The sequence below is a fragment of the Manacus candei genome, unplaced genomic scaffold (genome assembly GCF_025592945.1).
Source record: "Manacus candei isolate 608988 ecotype Guabito, Panama unplaced genomic scaffold, ASM2559294v1 h1tg000047l, whole genome shotgun sequence".
In the NCBI taxonomy this organism is placed as follows: domain Eukaryota; kingdom Metazoa; phylum Chordata; class Aves; order Passeriformes; family Pipridae; genus Manacus; species Manacus candei.
In genome coordinates, this window is record NW_026138095.1 from 3550352 (window position 1) to 3566891 (window position 16540).

At 42.0% G+C, this 16540-nt stretch overlaps 1 protein-coding gene across 16 annotated transcripts in view; it reads left to right on the forward strand.

Moving 5' to 3' along the window:
• BPTF (bromodomain PHD finger transcription factor) overlaps positions 1-16540 on the forward strand; it is a 62029-nt gene continuing 45489 nt past the window's right edge. For 3 of the 16 annotated variants that reach the window (XR_007906268.1, XR_007906267.1, XM_051797619.1), the window contains exons 1-2: positions 1-1092; positions 12005-12827. Coding sequence is in view for 14 of the 16 variants with exons in the window: in XM_051797619.1 (XP_051653579.1) it covers positions 459-1092; positions 12005-12827 (1457 nt within the window). In the remaining 2 variants the exon portion in view is untranslated. Of the gene's footprint in view, positions 1093-12004; positions 12828-16540 lie in introns of those variants that run through there. The other 13 variants (XM_051797622.1, XM_051797621.1, XM_051797625.1 and 10 more) reach the window with 8 other exon arrangements.

Consider the following 16540-nt stretch of genomic DNA (forward strand, 5'->3'; position numbering starts at 1 on the left):
CCGGTGTATCCCATCTCGGTATATCCCGGTGTGTCCCGGTGGATCCCATCTCGGTATATCCCGGTGTATCCCGGTGGGTCCCGGCTCTCTCCCCGTCCCTCGGCGGTTCCCCCTCAGCCGCGCCGGGAGCGCCCCCTGGCGGCGGCGGCGCGCAGCGCGCGCGGGCGGTCACGTGAGCGCGCTCAGGGCCTGGTGCCGCTTCCCCCAGTCAGCGCGAGCGGCCGAGGCGCAGGCGGGGAAACAAGATGGCGGCCGGCGGCGATCCGGAGCGGGGCGCCGGCGATTCGCGCTGAGCCGCGGCCCTCCCGGCCCGGCCCCCCCCGGCCCGGCCCCGCGCCCGAGCGGGGCGCGGAGCCTCCCCGTAGCCGCCTGTCCGGACTTCCGAGCGCCCTCCCGAGCCGCCCTTTCCACCACCCCCCCCCGCCTCCCTTCCCCCTTCCCTCGGCCAGCGCCCAGCGATGCGGGGCCGGCGCGGGAGGCCGCCCAAGCAGCAGCAGCCGGCGGCGGCCGCCGCTCCGGCGAGCGCCCCGGCCCCGGCGGGCCCCATCGGCGGGCTGCGCTCCCGGCAGCGCGGCAGCAGCCGCGGCAGGTGGGCGGCCGCGGCCCAGCCGGAGACGGCGGGGCCCAAGCAGAAGGGAGCCGGCGCTGCCCAGGCCTCGCCGCCCGCCGCCGCCTCGCCCAGGGGGGGCGGCAAGAGGAAGGCGGGCGGCGGCGGCGGCACCCCCGGTGGGGGAGGCAGCGGCGGTAAGGGCAGGGGCAGGGCCGGGGCGGCAGGAGCAGGGGGAGGAGGAGGAGGCGCAGGAGGCAGCTGCAACAGCCAAGGCAGGGCTGCCTCGTCCAGGAGGAGCATCAGCAAAGTGGTGTACGACGATCATGAGAGCGAGGAGGAGGAGGAGAGCATGGTGTCCGAGGAGGAGGAGGAGGGAGACCCCGAGGATAACCAGAACTCCGAGGAGGAAGAGGAGGAGGAGATAATGGAGGAGGAGGACGACGACGACTCCGACTACCCCGAGGAGATGGAGGATGAGGACGACGCCAGTTATTGCACTGAGAGCAGCTTCAGGAGCCACAGCACCTACAGCAGCACCCCAGGTAGAGAGCCCGTGGGCGAACTCAAACAAGTCGAGGGGTCCCCCACACGCTCCCTCTAGGTTTGCAGATCCGGTCCGCGCTCCCAGGCGCGGTGTGAGGGATTTCTGCGAGCGCTCCCGGGGACAGGGGGTCGCAAATAACCGGTGGCAACCCCACGGATGCGGGAGCATTAGAAGATGCTCCCAAACACATGCACCGGGAGGAGGGAGGAGGGCGGGCAGGACTGGCTGTAACAAGGGGATGCTTTGCAAATATGCGCGTGGATTGTGGTGCCTGCAGAAATGATCCACCTGAACGTGTTGCAAACGATGTCAAAAGTGCGTGGAGCATTTCTCTTTAAATTTAAAAACAAGGGAAGCGACAGGCACGCCTTGCAAAGAGGTCCTTTCAATTAAACACAGGAAGAGATGGCTTGTGCTTGCAAATGTAACTTGATGTTGAAAGGAAAGGAGGCACATGCAACTTGGAAATGGCCTTAAAAAAACCCGAAACCCCCAGAAACACTGAAAATTTTCAGGCTCTTGAAATCAGAGCTACAACTGGATCCAGCATTTACTGGCTTTAAGACAAAAGTAGCTTTCCAAGGAGGGAAATGAGGTGCATTGTTCAAAATGGAGATTGCATTGTTATAGTTTAGGGAAAAGTGCACAGGGCCTCATTGCAAGGGTGTAAACCTTGTTTTAGTTAAGCTCGAAGATTAAAAGGTGGAGGTCGAGTCAAAAGTCTTGGGTTTAAATGCTGCGTTTATCTTAAGATATAGCAACCTTTAAAACTTGTGCTGGGATTACAACTCGTTAAACATCATTGTGGTTATTTTTTTTTTTAATTCTAGTGGCAAATTTGGGCACAATTTTTTAAGGCCTGCTCTTCTGTGTGTCCTTAATTGGTTCATTAACCATGTGGGTTTCAACCTTCGAAAATTCTTTTATTTAACCTTAAACACTTTGGATTTTTTTGAACTCATTCTAGAATGGAGTCCAAACTTAGAATATTTTATTTTTTATTTTTTTTTAAAGTGTCTGAACCAGGAGAGTAGTTAAGCACCTCTGGTGATTTGGGCTCCAGAACAGCAGACACTGCTGGTGTACAAGTGTTTGGCCACTTTGTAAGAGGGAAGGAACAGGTTGTTGGTGTAAATGCATTGCATCTTAACTGAAAGTTAAGTAGTAAGTTTTGAGTAATTATCTGATGACTTCTTAAAAGGGGGAAGTACTGGCTGCTAAATGTGTCATTTGTTTTTATTTTGGTGAGTTCAGGGTATCAGCTCATTCTGTGACTTCAAAATAGTCCTTTAAAAGGCTTTATGTGTTTGTCTATATATTTTTTAACCTATATCCATATGCTCAAAAATGTAAACGAACCGAACTAAATACATGCATTGCTGAATTAAATTAATTTAGAGATAATTTTTAAGAAGTTAGTTTACCTGTTGCAGGGGTGTCCTGCAATCAAATTGAAATTTTTGGAATATTTTTTACTTTAAAGGTTGAGATCTGCCTTCGCAGAAGAAAAAAGCTTTAAAGCACTCTCTTGACTTTTAACTCTTCATTTTCTGCTTAGTTGTGGTAACTTTAATTTTTATTACTTGTTGGGTGTGCTTATGTCAGGAAAGTAATATATTTACGACTGTAACTGGCTAGGTCAGGAAAATATTTTTCACATGAGCATCCAGGTTTCAAGTGAGTTGTGCAGAGAATGGGTGGATGCAGTTTTTGAAATGTACTCAGTGTTTTGGCAAATCCCAGGACAGCTCTGTGTGCATTGTTGTACAAGCAGAGACAGGTTTTATGTGGTATTGAGGTGTATCAGAAACCATTTTGATCATTTATATGTTTATTTCTCACCTGGTCAGGATGACTTCAGTTAGCTTCTTTCAGACAAGTGCAAGTGTAAGCATTTTCACCCTTAGGTGTTTATGCTGAATTTTCCAGAGTTAAAACATCTATGTTGTTGTTTTGGTGATTTTCTGGTGGTTCCCATTAGTTCAGTATTTGCCTAAAGGTCTCCCTGCCTCCTCCCCTCTCTCCCAGACAATCTGTTACCCTTTTGCAAAGAAAATATAAACTTTTCATTCACTCAGCTCAGTCTGTTCCTCTCCAGGACATATCTCTGTGTGGGGAGCACGGCTGTGCTGTGGTGGCCCTGATGGAGATCCCAGTCTTGTCATAATCCAGGGAGGGATGCTGGACATCAGAACAGCATTAATAGGCAAGGAAAAGGTTCATCCAACATCAGGACCTGTGTCTGACAGTGGCCAGTGCAGAGGGGAGTTAAAGCACAGATGTGTCTGAATTAAATGTTCCTTCAGGGGCTCCAGAGCTGTTTGACTCAGGTGCACCCTGAGCCAGAGCTGGTCTGTAGCTGTGTTTACATAGGGGGTTTTTCCTTTCAGATCTTTGTCTTCAAACCAGACAAACTGTAAGACAGTGACAGAGTTCCTGGTGAACTGGAGGCCTTGAAGGAGTGTCTCTTCCCTTGTTTTAAACTCTCTCCTGACAGAATCCTGCAGTTTTTTACCAGAGGAGATGATGAACAATCCTTCTCCTTTTATCTTCCCTCAGTCATTTGCAACCTGAATTACAGCCACTCTCAGGATATAGTCTTAGGGGCTGAGGAGTTTATTTTTTGAGAGCAGGATATTAAAAAATTGCCCTCCCAGTCAAACTCCCCTGTCAACCAAGCTTTTACACATAAATCACATCCCAGTTAAACGGGTGACTCTTTCTATGAACAATGAATTAAAAGATCACAGAGCAATGTCTCAAGCCAAGAAAGGCTCAGTTTTTATGCTCTGATGGGGAGTTTGATTTATCTTGAGCTTGGCTGTAAGGATACCTTTTTACTACGTTGTTGTTATTATAAGTATTTAAAGAAGCAAAATCTTGGGAAAGGTAAAATGCCTTTAATATACTACTTAATAATGGTACAGTAAAAGCATATGACACTTATAATTTCACACAGATTTTGTGTGTGATGTCTCTTGCCCCTTGGCATTCCCAGCAGGTGGATGTACTCTTAGGACAGGTATCCTGTGTATCTTGGATCACTAAACATTTTTACCATTCACTGTCCACTGAAAATTCTACTTTAGGCTTGTCACCCTTGCATTACAGTTACCAAGTATTTTCCATATGTTGCAGACTTTTAAGAGAAGGGGTTAATCAAGGTGCCTGGAACTCCTTCATTTTTTGTTTCTTGATTTTTCTTCCTCAAAACCTAGAAAAACTACCTTTAGGAAGAACTGTACATCTAGATTTTGGCTGAGATCATCATCATCAATCTGTTGAACAAGCTCGAGTTGGGAGCCAAAATATTTGTCCTAGAACACATTAAATAATACTTTTAGGTGGATTTTGTTAGTCTGAGCACTTGCAGGACTTGACCATTGCTTCTGTTATCTGGTTACTTCACCTTTTTCTTCCGAGTGAAAGAAGGTAGCTGGAAAGCAGCATTCTGTGTGTCTGGAGTGATTTTTTTATCTTAACGTTTTTCTGCTCTTGAGGAATTGTTTAAGTGGAGACATTGAGATAGGACAGTAAGATATGCAGCCTCTTTTGTGTGCAGGGAGAGAAGATTTATCAGCCTCCCAGACACCTTACCTGGGGTACCCTCTTCTCTAAATTAAACCTGGCATGCTCTTATTTTACCACTTAGTGATCTGCACTTTGATTTGTACTCTAGAGGGAATGATCACTAGTTCATCGGGCCAGTCATGGAAAATGTAGGAGAGAGTCCCAACAAAGAAACTGTGAAGGCCAGAGGAGTAAATCTGGGGCTGATCCTCCTGTATTGACTCGTAAATTGGCAGTTTATCTGGAGAGGGTGTTTGTCACTTGGGTCAGAGCTCTGTGCTGCAGGTGCCTCACCCTTATCAATATGTGTGTTGTAAAAGGGAGGATAGTTTGATGGGCTGCTGATGAGTTTATTGTGCAAACTTTTTTTTGTAGATCCGCAGTAAAATTCCATAATTGATCGTTGTTTTGGGTAGGACTGGTGTGAGGTGAATAAAGGTGGATTTTAGACTGGGGCTGGCTCTCAGGGCTCTCTCTAACTTCTGAAATGAGTTACAACTCATCCTGAGTGTAGTTCCTAAGAAACTGTCAAATTGTTCCTGAAAATCATTAAGTCAGTGCTCCCTGTATTTTTGGGTAGGTTTTTTTGCCTGGGTTCAAGGCATGAAAGGGTTGTGCCTCTGAGTCCTTCTCAGGATGGCAGTGTGGGACCTCATCTGTTACTTGTCTTGCATTAGTTCTCCAAATGTTCAAGTGATGCCACAGAACTCAGTGGGTTTGTATTCCTGGCTCCTGCTGGGAGACTGCTGATGGCCATAAAGGTGGGAAATTAAATTCCTAGTATAAAATCCGTAGAGAACCCTAGTTTAATTTAAAAATGCACTGCTGACAGGTGTACAAACTGAGAAAAAGCAGCCAAAAGTTTTAAGGTTTTAAAAGAACATCAAGACCTATTTTTGTACAGGGCAAAGCAGGAGTCAGACTTAACAGGTGAGAATTTGTGTGATAGGGGTGCACTCAGGATGTAGTCTCATAACTAGTTATTTTTCCATTTGTGTTTCAACTTCCAAAGCTTTTGTGGTGCCTGAAATGTCTCATTTTTAATGTTGGTTTAGATTAAGTTTAATCTGGTTTATGTTTGGTGTTGTTTACTTTTCTTTTTTCCAGGCAAAAGAAATAAATTGGGTTAGGTGTGATTATTGCAGAGCAATGCTCAAATTGGAACTACACCTACAAGTAGTTACAGACACATCTTATTCTTTCAAAATTTTTTTCTGGAAGAGACTGTTCAACTTGTGAATATTAGAAACATGTTGATTATCAGGTTGGCATTTTTAAAGGGAAAAAAAAGTGTTTTGTAGAAGTGAAAGCCTTTAATTTTGGCCCATCCCAAGAAAAAGATTTAGATTCTTCTATTTCAGTACTGCTTTTCATAATATATTCTTATTTTATGTTAAACTCATTCATTTTACTGCTTTTTCTTCTTTGGTGTAAGCTGAGCAAATGTTCTCCCAAGGGGTTGACTTTTAATTAAGGAACCAGCTTGGATATTGCTGTGACAAACATGCAGCTCTCTCCAGTTTCTGCATTCTGCTGTGAAAGGAAAGAAAAACCCCAAAAAACCTTTTCTTGTGCATTTTCATCGACTGTTCCCAGTTTTCTCAGTGATATCCAACAGGAGCTGTGTTGCTGTTCAGTCCCGTTTGAAATGTGACTGGTGCAAGGCAGCAACAAGAAGTGTGTGTTTATTAAAACCAAACCAAAACAGGGAGTTCAGGAGTTTCCAGGAGGAAGGAAAACGTAGGAGAGGGCGTCTTCTCTAAGGAGCACTCTGCTTCCAGGACATCATATAGAACTGCCAGCTGGTCTTTATGGTGAGAAGTTTTTGCAGTGACTCATGATCTGGAAAACAAAACCAGCCCAGTTCTACTTTACTGAAGATGGACTTTTATGTGAGAGTAGTGAGGTTTGACTTGACTCGTGGAACTTGAAGCCAAAAATTCATAATCTGTTCTTGGGGGAGAATTAAAAGTCTTTTCACTTGCTGGGGTCAGTTTTGTGGAGTGCAGCTGAAGGGTGGTGGGGGTTGTTCTATATTTTCCCCCTCCTGTGACAGATTTATGAAGTATCTGAAACTCCTTGGTCTGACTTTTCTCTCCCCAATACTCTTACCAAGTTTATCCTCTCCACAGCAACAGTGAGCAGAAACCCTGAGCTTGACTCAAACCCTGAGAAATTATGAGAAAGGGAAAGCTTTTAGAGACCAGTTGTGAGCTTTCAGACCAAGAAAGGGTGGGCCAAGTGTGTATTTTTCAGGTCATCCCAGTGCAGCCACCACTCTGTCCCTGTTCTAACAACACAGTGGTTCTGGCAGAGCATTTGTCCTGTAGGATCCCATCCACCAGTCCAGTCCTTGGAATATGTTGGGCTGGAAGGCTCTTTACTGGTCCTGTACATCTGGAGAGGAGGGATGTGTAACATCACTGAGACAAGGCAAAAGTGGATTTTGGGGATTTTTTTTTAGGCTGCATGTGATTGGAATAACTGAAGTGCATGAAAGTCATATTTAGTCCTGATCCAACCTTTCTGTATTCTGGACACTGTCAATAGTTCATTGAGATACTCTGTTTTAAAATTCAACATAAGATGATGTTAAAGATGGTTAAAGTAGTTTTAAGTTCTATATTCTCCTGTGGTTAAGCATAGATGTGACTTTCCCTTGTCTTCTCTCAGTCTGTGAATGAAAGTAGAGTCAAGCTTTTTGGTCCTTTCAAGCTCCTTTTCGTTTCTAAATTTTGGAAAGGTCAGCATTTGAACCAAATAAGTTGAATAGATGGAAAAAAAAAGTAAGGCAAGTGTCTGGGTTTTTTTAAGTAAATTCTGGTTCTGGGTGTTCAGACTGTTAGTTCAGTAACTTCATTTTATTTCAAATATCATTAGTGTGTTTGTTTAAATATTTGTAATATAAATTATTTTAGTAGATCATTGTAAGTGTAGGCTGTAATTATCAATATCTATAATTAAATTTACCATGGGAATAAAATTGTTTACTCTTTAATCTTAATTACAGATTTAGTTTGATCTTCAGCTAGAGAATTCAAAGTAGGGACAGGTAACCAGTGCAGGCTGCTTGGGCACTTTGGGAGACAACTAGTGAAGGAATGCCAGTTAAAAGAAATTTGTGCTGGATAAAAATATAATGCTGAGACACTAAAGGTGATCTGGATCCTGTCAATAGTCCAGTTGTGGCAGCAGGAGACTATTGGCAAATCCATTTGTCCTTCCAAATAAAGCTGTGGAATTTGAGTGGTGCAGAAGTGGATGTTTTCTCCCTTTGTGCTGCCTCAAACTTGGAGGTGAAATTTGATTCAGAGACTTAGTTAATATGCAAAAACCATCTTAAAAGTATCCAATTTGCATGTAATAAAACTTGAGTTGGTTTTGGGAGACTGCAGTGTGTGTAAATGGGGAGTCTTTAATTGAGAGTAAATTCATGTGGATTCAGTTTAAAATCTGCTCAGTCAGGTGGTGCTCAAAGCAGAAGGAACCTGCTCATGCACCTGCTCTGGAATCCTCTTGGTGGTTTTTCTTTCAGGCAAAACAGTGCAAACTGCAATTTTGCCTTGAAACAAACATTCCCTGTGGAGGCCAAAATCGTTGACAAATGACAAGTAAAAAAAAAAAAAAGTTGTTGTCAAATCCTAGAATCTGTAAAGTAATTTAAAGTCAAAATGAAGAGATCCAAGTTTTCTGCTGGGCTGTGTCTGCCAGTAAATGTCAAATTCCAACACTGGACAATTTGCCTTGTGGAAAAGAAGATTGTCCTTGAAAGTGAAGAGCTTGAAAAGTTGGGTGTGTTTATGGTAGGAAAGCATTTTTCAAGGTTTGAGGGATTTTTTTTTATGTGTTTCTGAGGCACAGTTGGATAAACATGGACTGTGATCTTCAAAAACCTTCACAGAAATGAAACTGCTGCAAAGCAGGGTGAGCTGGGTGGGGTGTGAGCACATGCAGATAATCAGCAGTGCAGAAAGAAGGTTGTCCACCCAACCAGTAGAACACAAACATTTCAGCTCAAAAAAAAGAGGCTGTAGCACTTTGACATCATTATCTGATATTCCAGTGACCTGCACTTGTAATTTCAGTTCAGTGGCCACTTAGAGATGCTTCAAGATTTCTGAGCACCTTGGCAGAGAATGTCCATCCTTTTCACTGGAGATTATTAGACTGCTTGGGTTGGTTGGGTTGGGGTTTGGGGCAGGTTTTTGTTGGGTTTTTGGAGGTGTCTGGAGTGTTCCTTGAGCTCACAGTTGATGCACTGATCAGTAATAAGTATAAGCACAAATTGCTTGGAATTTCTGAATTTCCAAATCACACTTTGTGATTCCCTTCTGAACTTCAAATTCTGTTCAGCCTGGGTACACCAAATGTTAGTAACAAATTGAAAGTGAAATTAGAAAGAAGAAAAGCCGGCACAGAAAGATCTGAAATACTGTGCCACCAACTCATTCAAGAAAAATACAGTTTCTTTCTAAGACATTCTACATCTCTGAATACTTTCCTTTTTTAGCTCTGGAAACCAGTTCATATGCAGTTCAGAATTCTTCAAGGCAGTTCAGTGTCTGAAAAGAGAAATGATTGGAGCTCTTGAGCTGTGGTGTGTGATTTGCAGTGTGGATGGGGAGTATTTTAATGTGCTCAACTGTGAGGTGTGACACAAAGTAGTGGACAAAGGAAGCACATGTTTTATAATGCACTGTGTGTTTCTTACTGTCCCAACTATTAGTTTTATTATTACTTTTAACATTTCTGTGCAAACACATAAACTGATTGCAATAGAGGAAGTGTTAGGGATTAGTTTTTTCAGAACATACCAGGAATGCCTTGTTTTAGGTTTCTTTTTTGGTGTGACAAATACAGTGGCCTTAATTTGCACCAGGGGATGTTCAGATTAGTTAGTAAGACATTTTTTTTCACTGCAAGGGTTGTAAAGCACTGGAACAGCTGCCCAGGGAAGTGGTGGAGTCGCCACCCCTGGAAGTGTTCAGAGGATGTGGCACTTGAGGACGTGGTTTGGTGGTGAACATGGATGGGTTGACAGTTGGACTTGATGGTCTTAAAGGTCTTTTCCAACCTCAGTTATTCTGTGATTCCATACCTGTGGTTATCTCTTGGCAGAGATGTCAGCAAAGGGGGTGTGTTGGGAGTCTGGTCCTTTAATGAGGGGGAAAAAACCATGCACAGAACAAGCAGAATTTTGTTGAAGGGGGAAAAATCTCAACCCATGAGAAGACATAAAGAGCCTTTGGTTCTTTCAGCAGTGGTCCTTCATTGCAGTTTGTCTGAAATTATGGGGGTTTGTCACTCTTGGTGAATTTGGGTAAAGCAGGGGGAAGGTCCTTGCTGCTCTTGAAGGGCTGTTTTATGGCTTTGCTGTGTGACAGATACATTTTTCTGCTACAGTTGCAAACACTGGAAAGAATCCTAGCTGATAACTCTGCTGGCTTTGTGATATTTGGACTCTGTGAGGACCATCAGTGATCTCAGAGTATCTGCTCTGTGTTGTTGATGTCCTGCATGGCCAGCTGGGACTGGTCCCACACAATATTGAAGGAGAGTTCAGGACCCTGAAGGAGTGTAGTGTGTGTGTGTGATTTTTGCTTTGTGGCCTTTGCACAAACCACAGCTGGTTTAATTAATCTGTGATTTTGGATCATGGTGATAGAAAAGCTGAGTTTCATCTGGAGAACTCTTGCTTTGGGCCTGGCTGTGAAACTCCTGTGTCTTGGTGCGTTTGCCATGATTAAACATTTTCCACTGATTAATGCATGTTGGAAGACAGTCATAGAAGCATTCTTTCATTTTCCACAGTCACAACTCCAACTTCACTAAACTTGGAAAGTTATTTTTACCCTCAGATGATGTTGACCCATTACTTCTGCAGTGGAAACATCTGGCAATTCATCCATATTGTTTGAGTGTGTAACTTGTTGCATAAGATTTAATTCTTTAAAATTGGGAAGGGAGAGTTTATCTGGGATCCTTTTGCCATATCAGCTCAGGAATTAATTTATTTTTCTTCTGGAATCATTTGTTATGCATCAAGGTGTTTCTTAAAGGTAGCTTTTCTTTCTGGTAACTTTTTTTTCCCTTTTTCAATGCATTAAAGTTTAAGGTGTTTAAGGTTCAGCAGGGTCTGCCTTAGCAGGTCTTCTCCCCCCATTAGACTTATTTCCTGTATTTATGGGGGTAATTCTGAAGTTCAGTTGTTGGCCACAATCTTAGTGTGCTTACCAGAGTTCAGTTCTTGGATTAAACCAATAGGATGGTTTATGAGGTTATCTCCATTTGATTAAATTGGCTTTTTTCTAAAAATGGCAGTAAGTTTAATGAGTGCATCCTAAAACTTACCCATTAGCTGCTAAATAGTCCTATGTTGCTGGATAGTTTTTTTGTTATTTTGATAGATGATTAAAATATTTCACCTGTCTGGTAATGTCCTGCACAAAAACTTTCCTCTTTCTATTTCCTTCTGCTTGGCATCAAGGGTAATGGAATTAAAGGGAAGGAATTGTTTTCTGAATTGGCATCTGAGACTGAATTAATTATGCTCAGTGTCTTTTAGGTAGTAAAACAGCTCTTTAGTTTAGCTTTTTGTGTTAAGCTTTGCCCTTCCATAATTTTGCCTCTTACTCTGTGGATATCCCTCCTGTTTTACTGAAGCATGAGAGTGGGTTGGGGTTTTTTTGGGTTGGTTGATTTGTTTGTTTGTTTTGTTTTGTTTTCAGAAATCAGGAATTTTTGAAATATTTTCATAAAACATCACATTTAACTTTTGGTTGTGGCTTGTAGATATGCAGGTGAAATATCCTAGTTAGAAAGCAGTGGACAAAGTGCTTTAGGTTCTCTTTTGTATTTTCCTCTGGTTGAAATCAGTGTCCTAAGACATCTGCTTGAAATGAGCTTCCCTGGATAGGAGAAGAGCTTGCAGTATTTTAGTACAAAATATCTGTTGTTTGGAGCTCGGTGCCGTAAGTTGAAACAAGTCATACTGAAGAAAAATGAGAAGAATCTCTAAATTATTATTATTTTTTTGGCTGAGGGAAATATCTTTCGTTCTAAGTAATTCCAACAATTAAATTTCTAGGTGTCATATTAAAGATTTAGTAGATGTATATTGTAAAGGAAATGCAACTGCTCTTGGTGTCTAAAGCAAAACTTCACATATCTGGGATTTTATTTCCATATGAGATTATTGGCTGAGTTGTCACACTTATGTAACTGTGAAGATTCTGAATCCTTATTTTACAATAGTTTACAGTGTGAGACAGTCATTGATGTTTAAACATGTTGACCTGTGAAGAGCAAAATCCTGACTGTTGGTTTGGTTTCTTTTCCAGGTAGGAGAAGACAAAGAGCACATCGTCCTCGCTCTCCGATACTGGAAGAAAAAGATATCCCACCCTTGGAGTTTCCTAAATCCTCAGAGGACTTAATGGTGCCTAGTGAGCATATAATGAATGTTATTGCCATCTATGAGGTACTAAGGAACTTTGGCACTGTTTTACGCCTCTCTCCTTTTCGTTTTGAGGACTTCTGTGCTGCTCTGGTAAGTCAAGAGCAGTGCACACTTATGGCAGAGATGCACATAGTGCTTTTAAAAGCAGTTTTACGTGAAGAAGACACTTCAAATACTACCTTTGGACCTGCTGACCTCAAAGATAGCGTTAATTCCACTTTGTATTTCATAGATGGAATGACGTGGCCAGAGGTCCTGCGGGTTTATTGTGAGAGTGACAAGGAATACCATCATGTTCTTCCTTACCAAGAGACAGAGGACTATCCTTATGGACCAGTAGAGAATAAAATCAAAGTCCTGCAGTTCTTAGTGGATCAGTTCCTTACCACAAACATTGCCCGGGAGGAGTTAATGTCAGAAGGTGTCATTCAGTACGATGATCACTGTAGGGTCTGTCACAAGCTGGGGGATTTGCTGTGCTGTGAGACCTGCTCGGCCGTGTATCACCTGGAGTGTGTGAAACCCCCCCTGGAGGAGGTGCCCGAGGACGAGTGGCAGTGTGAGGTCTGTGTGGCACACAAGGTGCCTGGAGTGACTGACTGTGTGGCTGAAATCCAAAAAAACAAGCCCTACATCCGACATGAACCCATTGGATACGACAGGCACAGGAGGAAATACTGGTTCCTGAACAGGAGGATCATCATGTGAGTAAACTAGTAATTTCTGAACAGTCATATTGTGTTGGATGTGTTTCAATATATACTGTAAGTTGCTATTGCCATCTTAAAGCTGTTCTTTCTTTGGGTAAATCCATTGCTTGCTGTTCTGTTAGCAGCTTGCTAAAGACTGTGTAATTAATCCATCATATTTATCCAAAATTAATATTCTCATAATCCATATATCAAAAGGAAGAAAAACCAAGGCCTCATGCTTAATATTAGTGTGCTTAAAACACATGAATGTGAGGAAAAGGAAGGGAATTTTCATGAGAACCCTCCAGTTTCTTGCAGAAGTTGCTGGAGAGAAGTTGAACTCTTTTTATGACAAGTTGTGGTGTATCACTGCTTGGGTGGTGTTTGGCTGCCAGCTACTGCTTTGATGCTTTTGAACCTGAATTTTTTAGTGGCACTCCAAGATATTCACCATAGAAAAGCAGGAAATGCTGCACTGAACACTTCTGCAGTGTAAACAAAGTCAAAATAGCAAGACATACCTGTCTTCAAGGGAACTGCTTCCTGTGTTTCACACACTTTGCTCTTACTGGTTTATCTTCATATACAAATGTATCTCAAAACATTTTGAGTAATCAAACCCTTCTTAGTGAGGGCATTGTGCCCTGTTATTTTTTACCCGAAAAGTTGAATCTGAAATTATAAAAGCACTTCTGGAGTTTCACAAGAAAATAGCTAAAGATTGGGGTTTTTTTAATAAAAGACAGTTATTATCTAATTGTTCTCATAACAGGGGAGAAATAATGTTTAAGTGAAACCAATGGTATTGTTACTTCATGAGAAATGGAGATTTTACTAGATTCTTAAAAGCTTTCCATTCAGTGAAAATAAGCCACAACTGGGTACCTTGACAGAATTTCATACCAAACAGGTCACAGGGAATGTTAAGACAGTAGCCAGTGTCTTTAAAAGGGACTGTTGATGGTGTTACATCTTGCAAAGAAGACACTTCTAAGGGTCTCATGGTAGTCCTTCAAAATGTGGGGCTCTGATGCTTTAAGTATTAATTATTGCTGCTCTTTGTTCCCTGTGTTCTCCTTTCACACTTGTACAAAAAGAGTGAACGTTTGATCATTTTTAGTTTCTCTGGACTATAAATGCCACAGTGGTTTCAAGTGATCTTTTAAAGGAGGCAAGGCATCTTTTATACTCTTACCTTTTTTTTTATCTCTACACTTCATGTTTGTACTCAGTCACCTGCTCTGCAGTAAGTGGTGGATCATTCAGATGGTTCCCCAGGATGTGATGGGCAGCCTGGAGCTGTTGAGATCCCAGTTCTTTGCCTCAGACAGAATTTTCTACCTTCTGTTTCCAGAAAATGTGTTGAAAGTTTGATTTTTTTATTTTTTTTTTTCCCCACAAAAAGCCTGGTTGTGAAGGACACAGAGCTGGGATTATTTTTGCTCTACTTACTTGTGCTTTAATAACTTATGGTCTCCTCTGTGTATGGTTTTTGTGTCTCTCCTCTCAAACTCTTGAGGGCAAGGCTGTTCTAAAGATGGGTTTGCCTTCACTACTCTTGTACTGGCAGAGGTCTGGGAATTCACATAAAAAAAATCCAGAGTCACTCACTCAGGAGGTGATTTTAAGATAAATAGGCAGACTTTGTTTCCTCCCTATATGTAGCAGATTGGTAATTATTTTTAACTAAACTTGATCTGTGAAACAATGGGTTTTTTTCCCAGTGAAGTGGAGTGTTTGATATTCAGAGGATTTTGATACAGGCAATACCTGAACATGTTTTAAACTAAAATAAATCTTACAGGTGCTTCATGATCCTTTGATATTTGCACATGTGAGGGCTGTTTCTCACATTGGTAGTAATTTTAACTGCACTAGAAGAGGCATCTTCAAAGGTTAAATGTATTGAGTTTTTAAAAAGCCAGCATTTTGGCATTCCTGTTAGGAGTTCTGTGGGCAAATTATTTGTTTCAGAAATAATAAGTCAGGTTTGATGAAGCTGGTTCTGGCAGATGTGCAGCAGCAGTGCTTGAACAGGGCGGTGTGGGATGAACAGAATCAGCCAATTCCTCTGGACTTCTCAGGGAACTTTGACATAATTAAATTTATGGACAATGTGCCTTAAAACTGTACTAAAACCAGTTCATGGGGGACAAAAGTATGTACTACACAACTAATTTCCAGGGAAATTCAAAATTAGTAACTCATGGATATTAAACTCTGTACTTGCAGTTTTTAATGCCCTTTAAATTCAGTAAGCACTTTGTATTTTGCACATACAGACAGATATATATATATATAGTTACACACTGAAAAAGATCAAACCACCCCTGATGTCTTGGATAACTGAAGAATAACTTAAAGGATGACTGCCAAATGCTAAAACCTGAGATTCATGAAGTAATATTATCGTATCAACTTTATTAAAATGAATAGAATGTATTCCCCAGTGCCATGTGATCAAATATATCAGGGGAAACTAATAGATCTAAAAATAATCTGCACAAATACCCATTTGATATCTTGCCCAGGGGGATTAAAGAGCTGAAATCCTAAATTCTTGGTGGGCTTGTTTTTCAGTAGGGTTTTTAGGGCTTTTTACTTCTTCTCCCCTCTCCCCCTATAAATATCATAGATCCATCATACCACTGGTTTTGTCACCTTTTAAAGGGTTTTGTAGACTTGTTGTTCCCTGATACATTTATTTCTATTACTTGCTGAGGGTAATAAGCCTTGTTTAAGCCCTTCATTGTGTTTTTGTGTCTCTTTTCCACCTCTTCTCTTTTACAAAGATGGAGAAGTGCCCATTGAGGGGGTTCTCCTCATAAATGCCCATGAACAAATATCAACAAGATTAAAACAAAACAAAAAAAAAGAGCAAGAGAAAATTCCCGAGGTTTTTGTTTCAAGCTGTTTACAAATTAAGGCTGATGCCTCTGGGTCAATTGTATTTGTTTTACTTGTGAAGAATATTTCTGCAAGTTAACAGCTCTGGAAATTTAGGACTTGGACTTGCATTGTCCCAGTAAACTCCTGCAGCGTTTTAACCAGTTATCTTTCTATAAATATTGAGATGCTTTGGATTTATCAAGTGTCTGTGAAAGAAGATAATGAAACAGTGTGTGGCTTTCATTTTGATAGCAGAAATAGGGCACACATTGTTATTCCTGAGTTGTGTGGATCTTCCTCGACAGTCAGAAGCAGCTTCAGCGTTTTTGCAGCAAGATTTGTCATGCTGTTTATGTTCTTAGTGTGTCCTCCTCTATTTTCTCCAATTAATTAACAAGGGTTCGGGTCTTCATTTGAATAGATTGCTTTAAACAATTAACTGAATTCCTCAGTTTCTAATTGTATCAGCATGGAGTTTAGGAAGGGCTGTATCTACTACTAATAATAATTTCTCATTATTACTTGAAAGTCCGAGCATCTTCTGTGGTGTTGTTTTTATCAGTCTCTGCAGCCTGCTGGGGAATAGTTCCTGGCAGCCAGGGAGGCTGAAAGAGGTAGGAAATGCTCATGTGATCCTTTTCTCCCTCCTTGGCCTCACACATTGTGTGTGACTCAGCTGAGTCCCCTGGAGACTCACTGGACCTGTGCAGCACCGAGCTGGCAAATCCGGCTGGCTCGTCTGAGAAAAACAGTGGGAATTGGTCCTTGTGCAGCCCTGGATCTTTCCATCTTCTCTTTATGACAGCCCCTCTGATTTCCTCCGGGGGCAAAAGTAG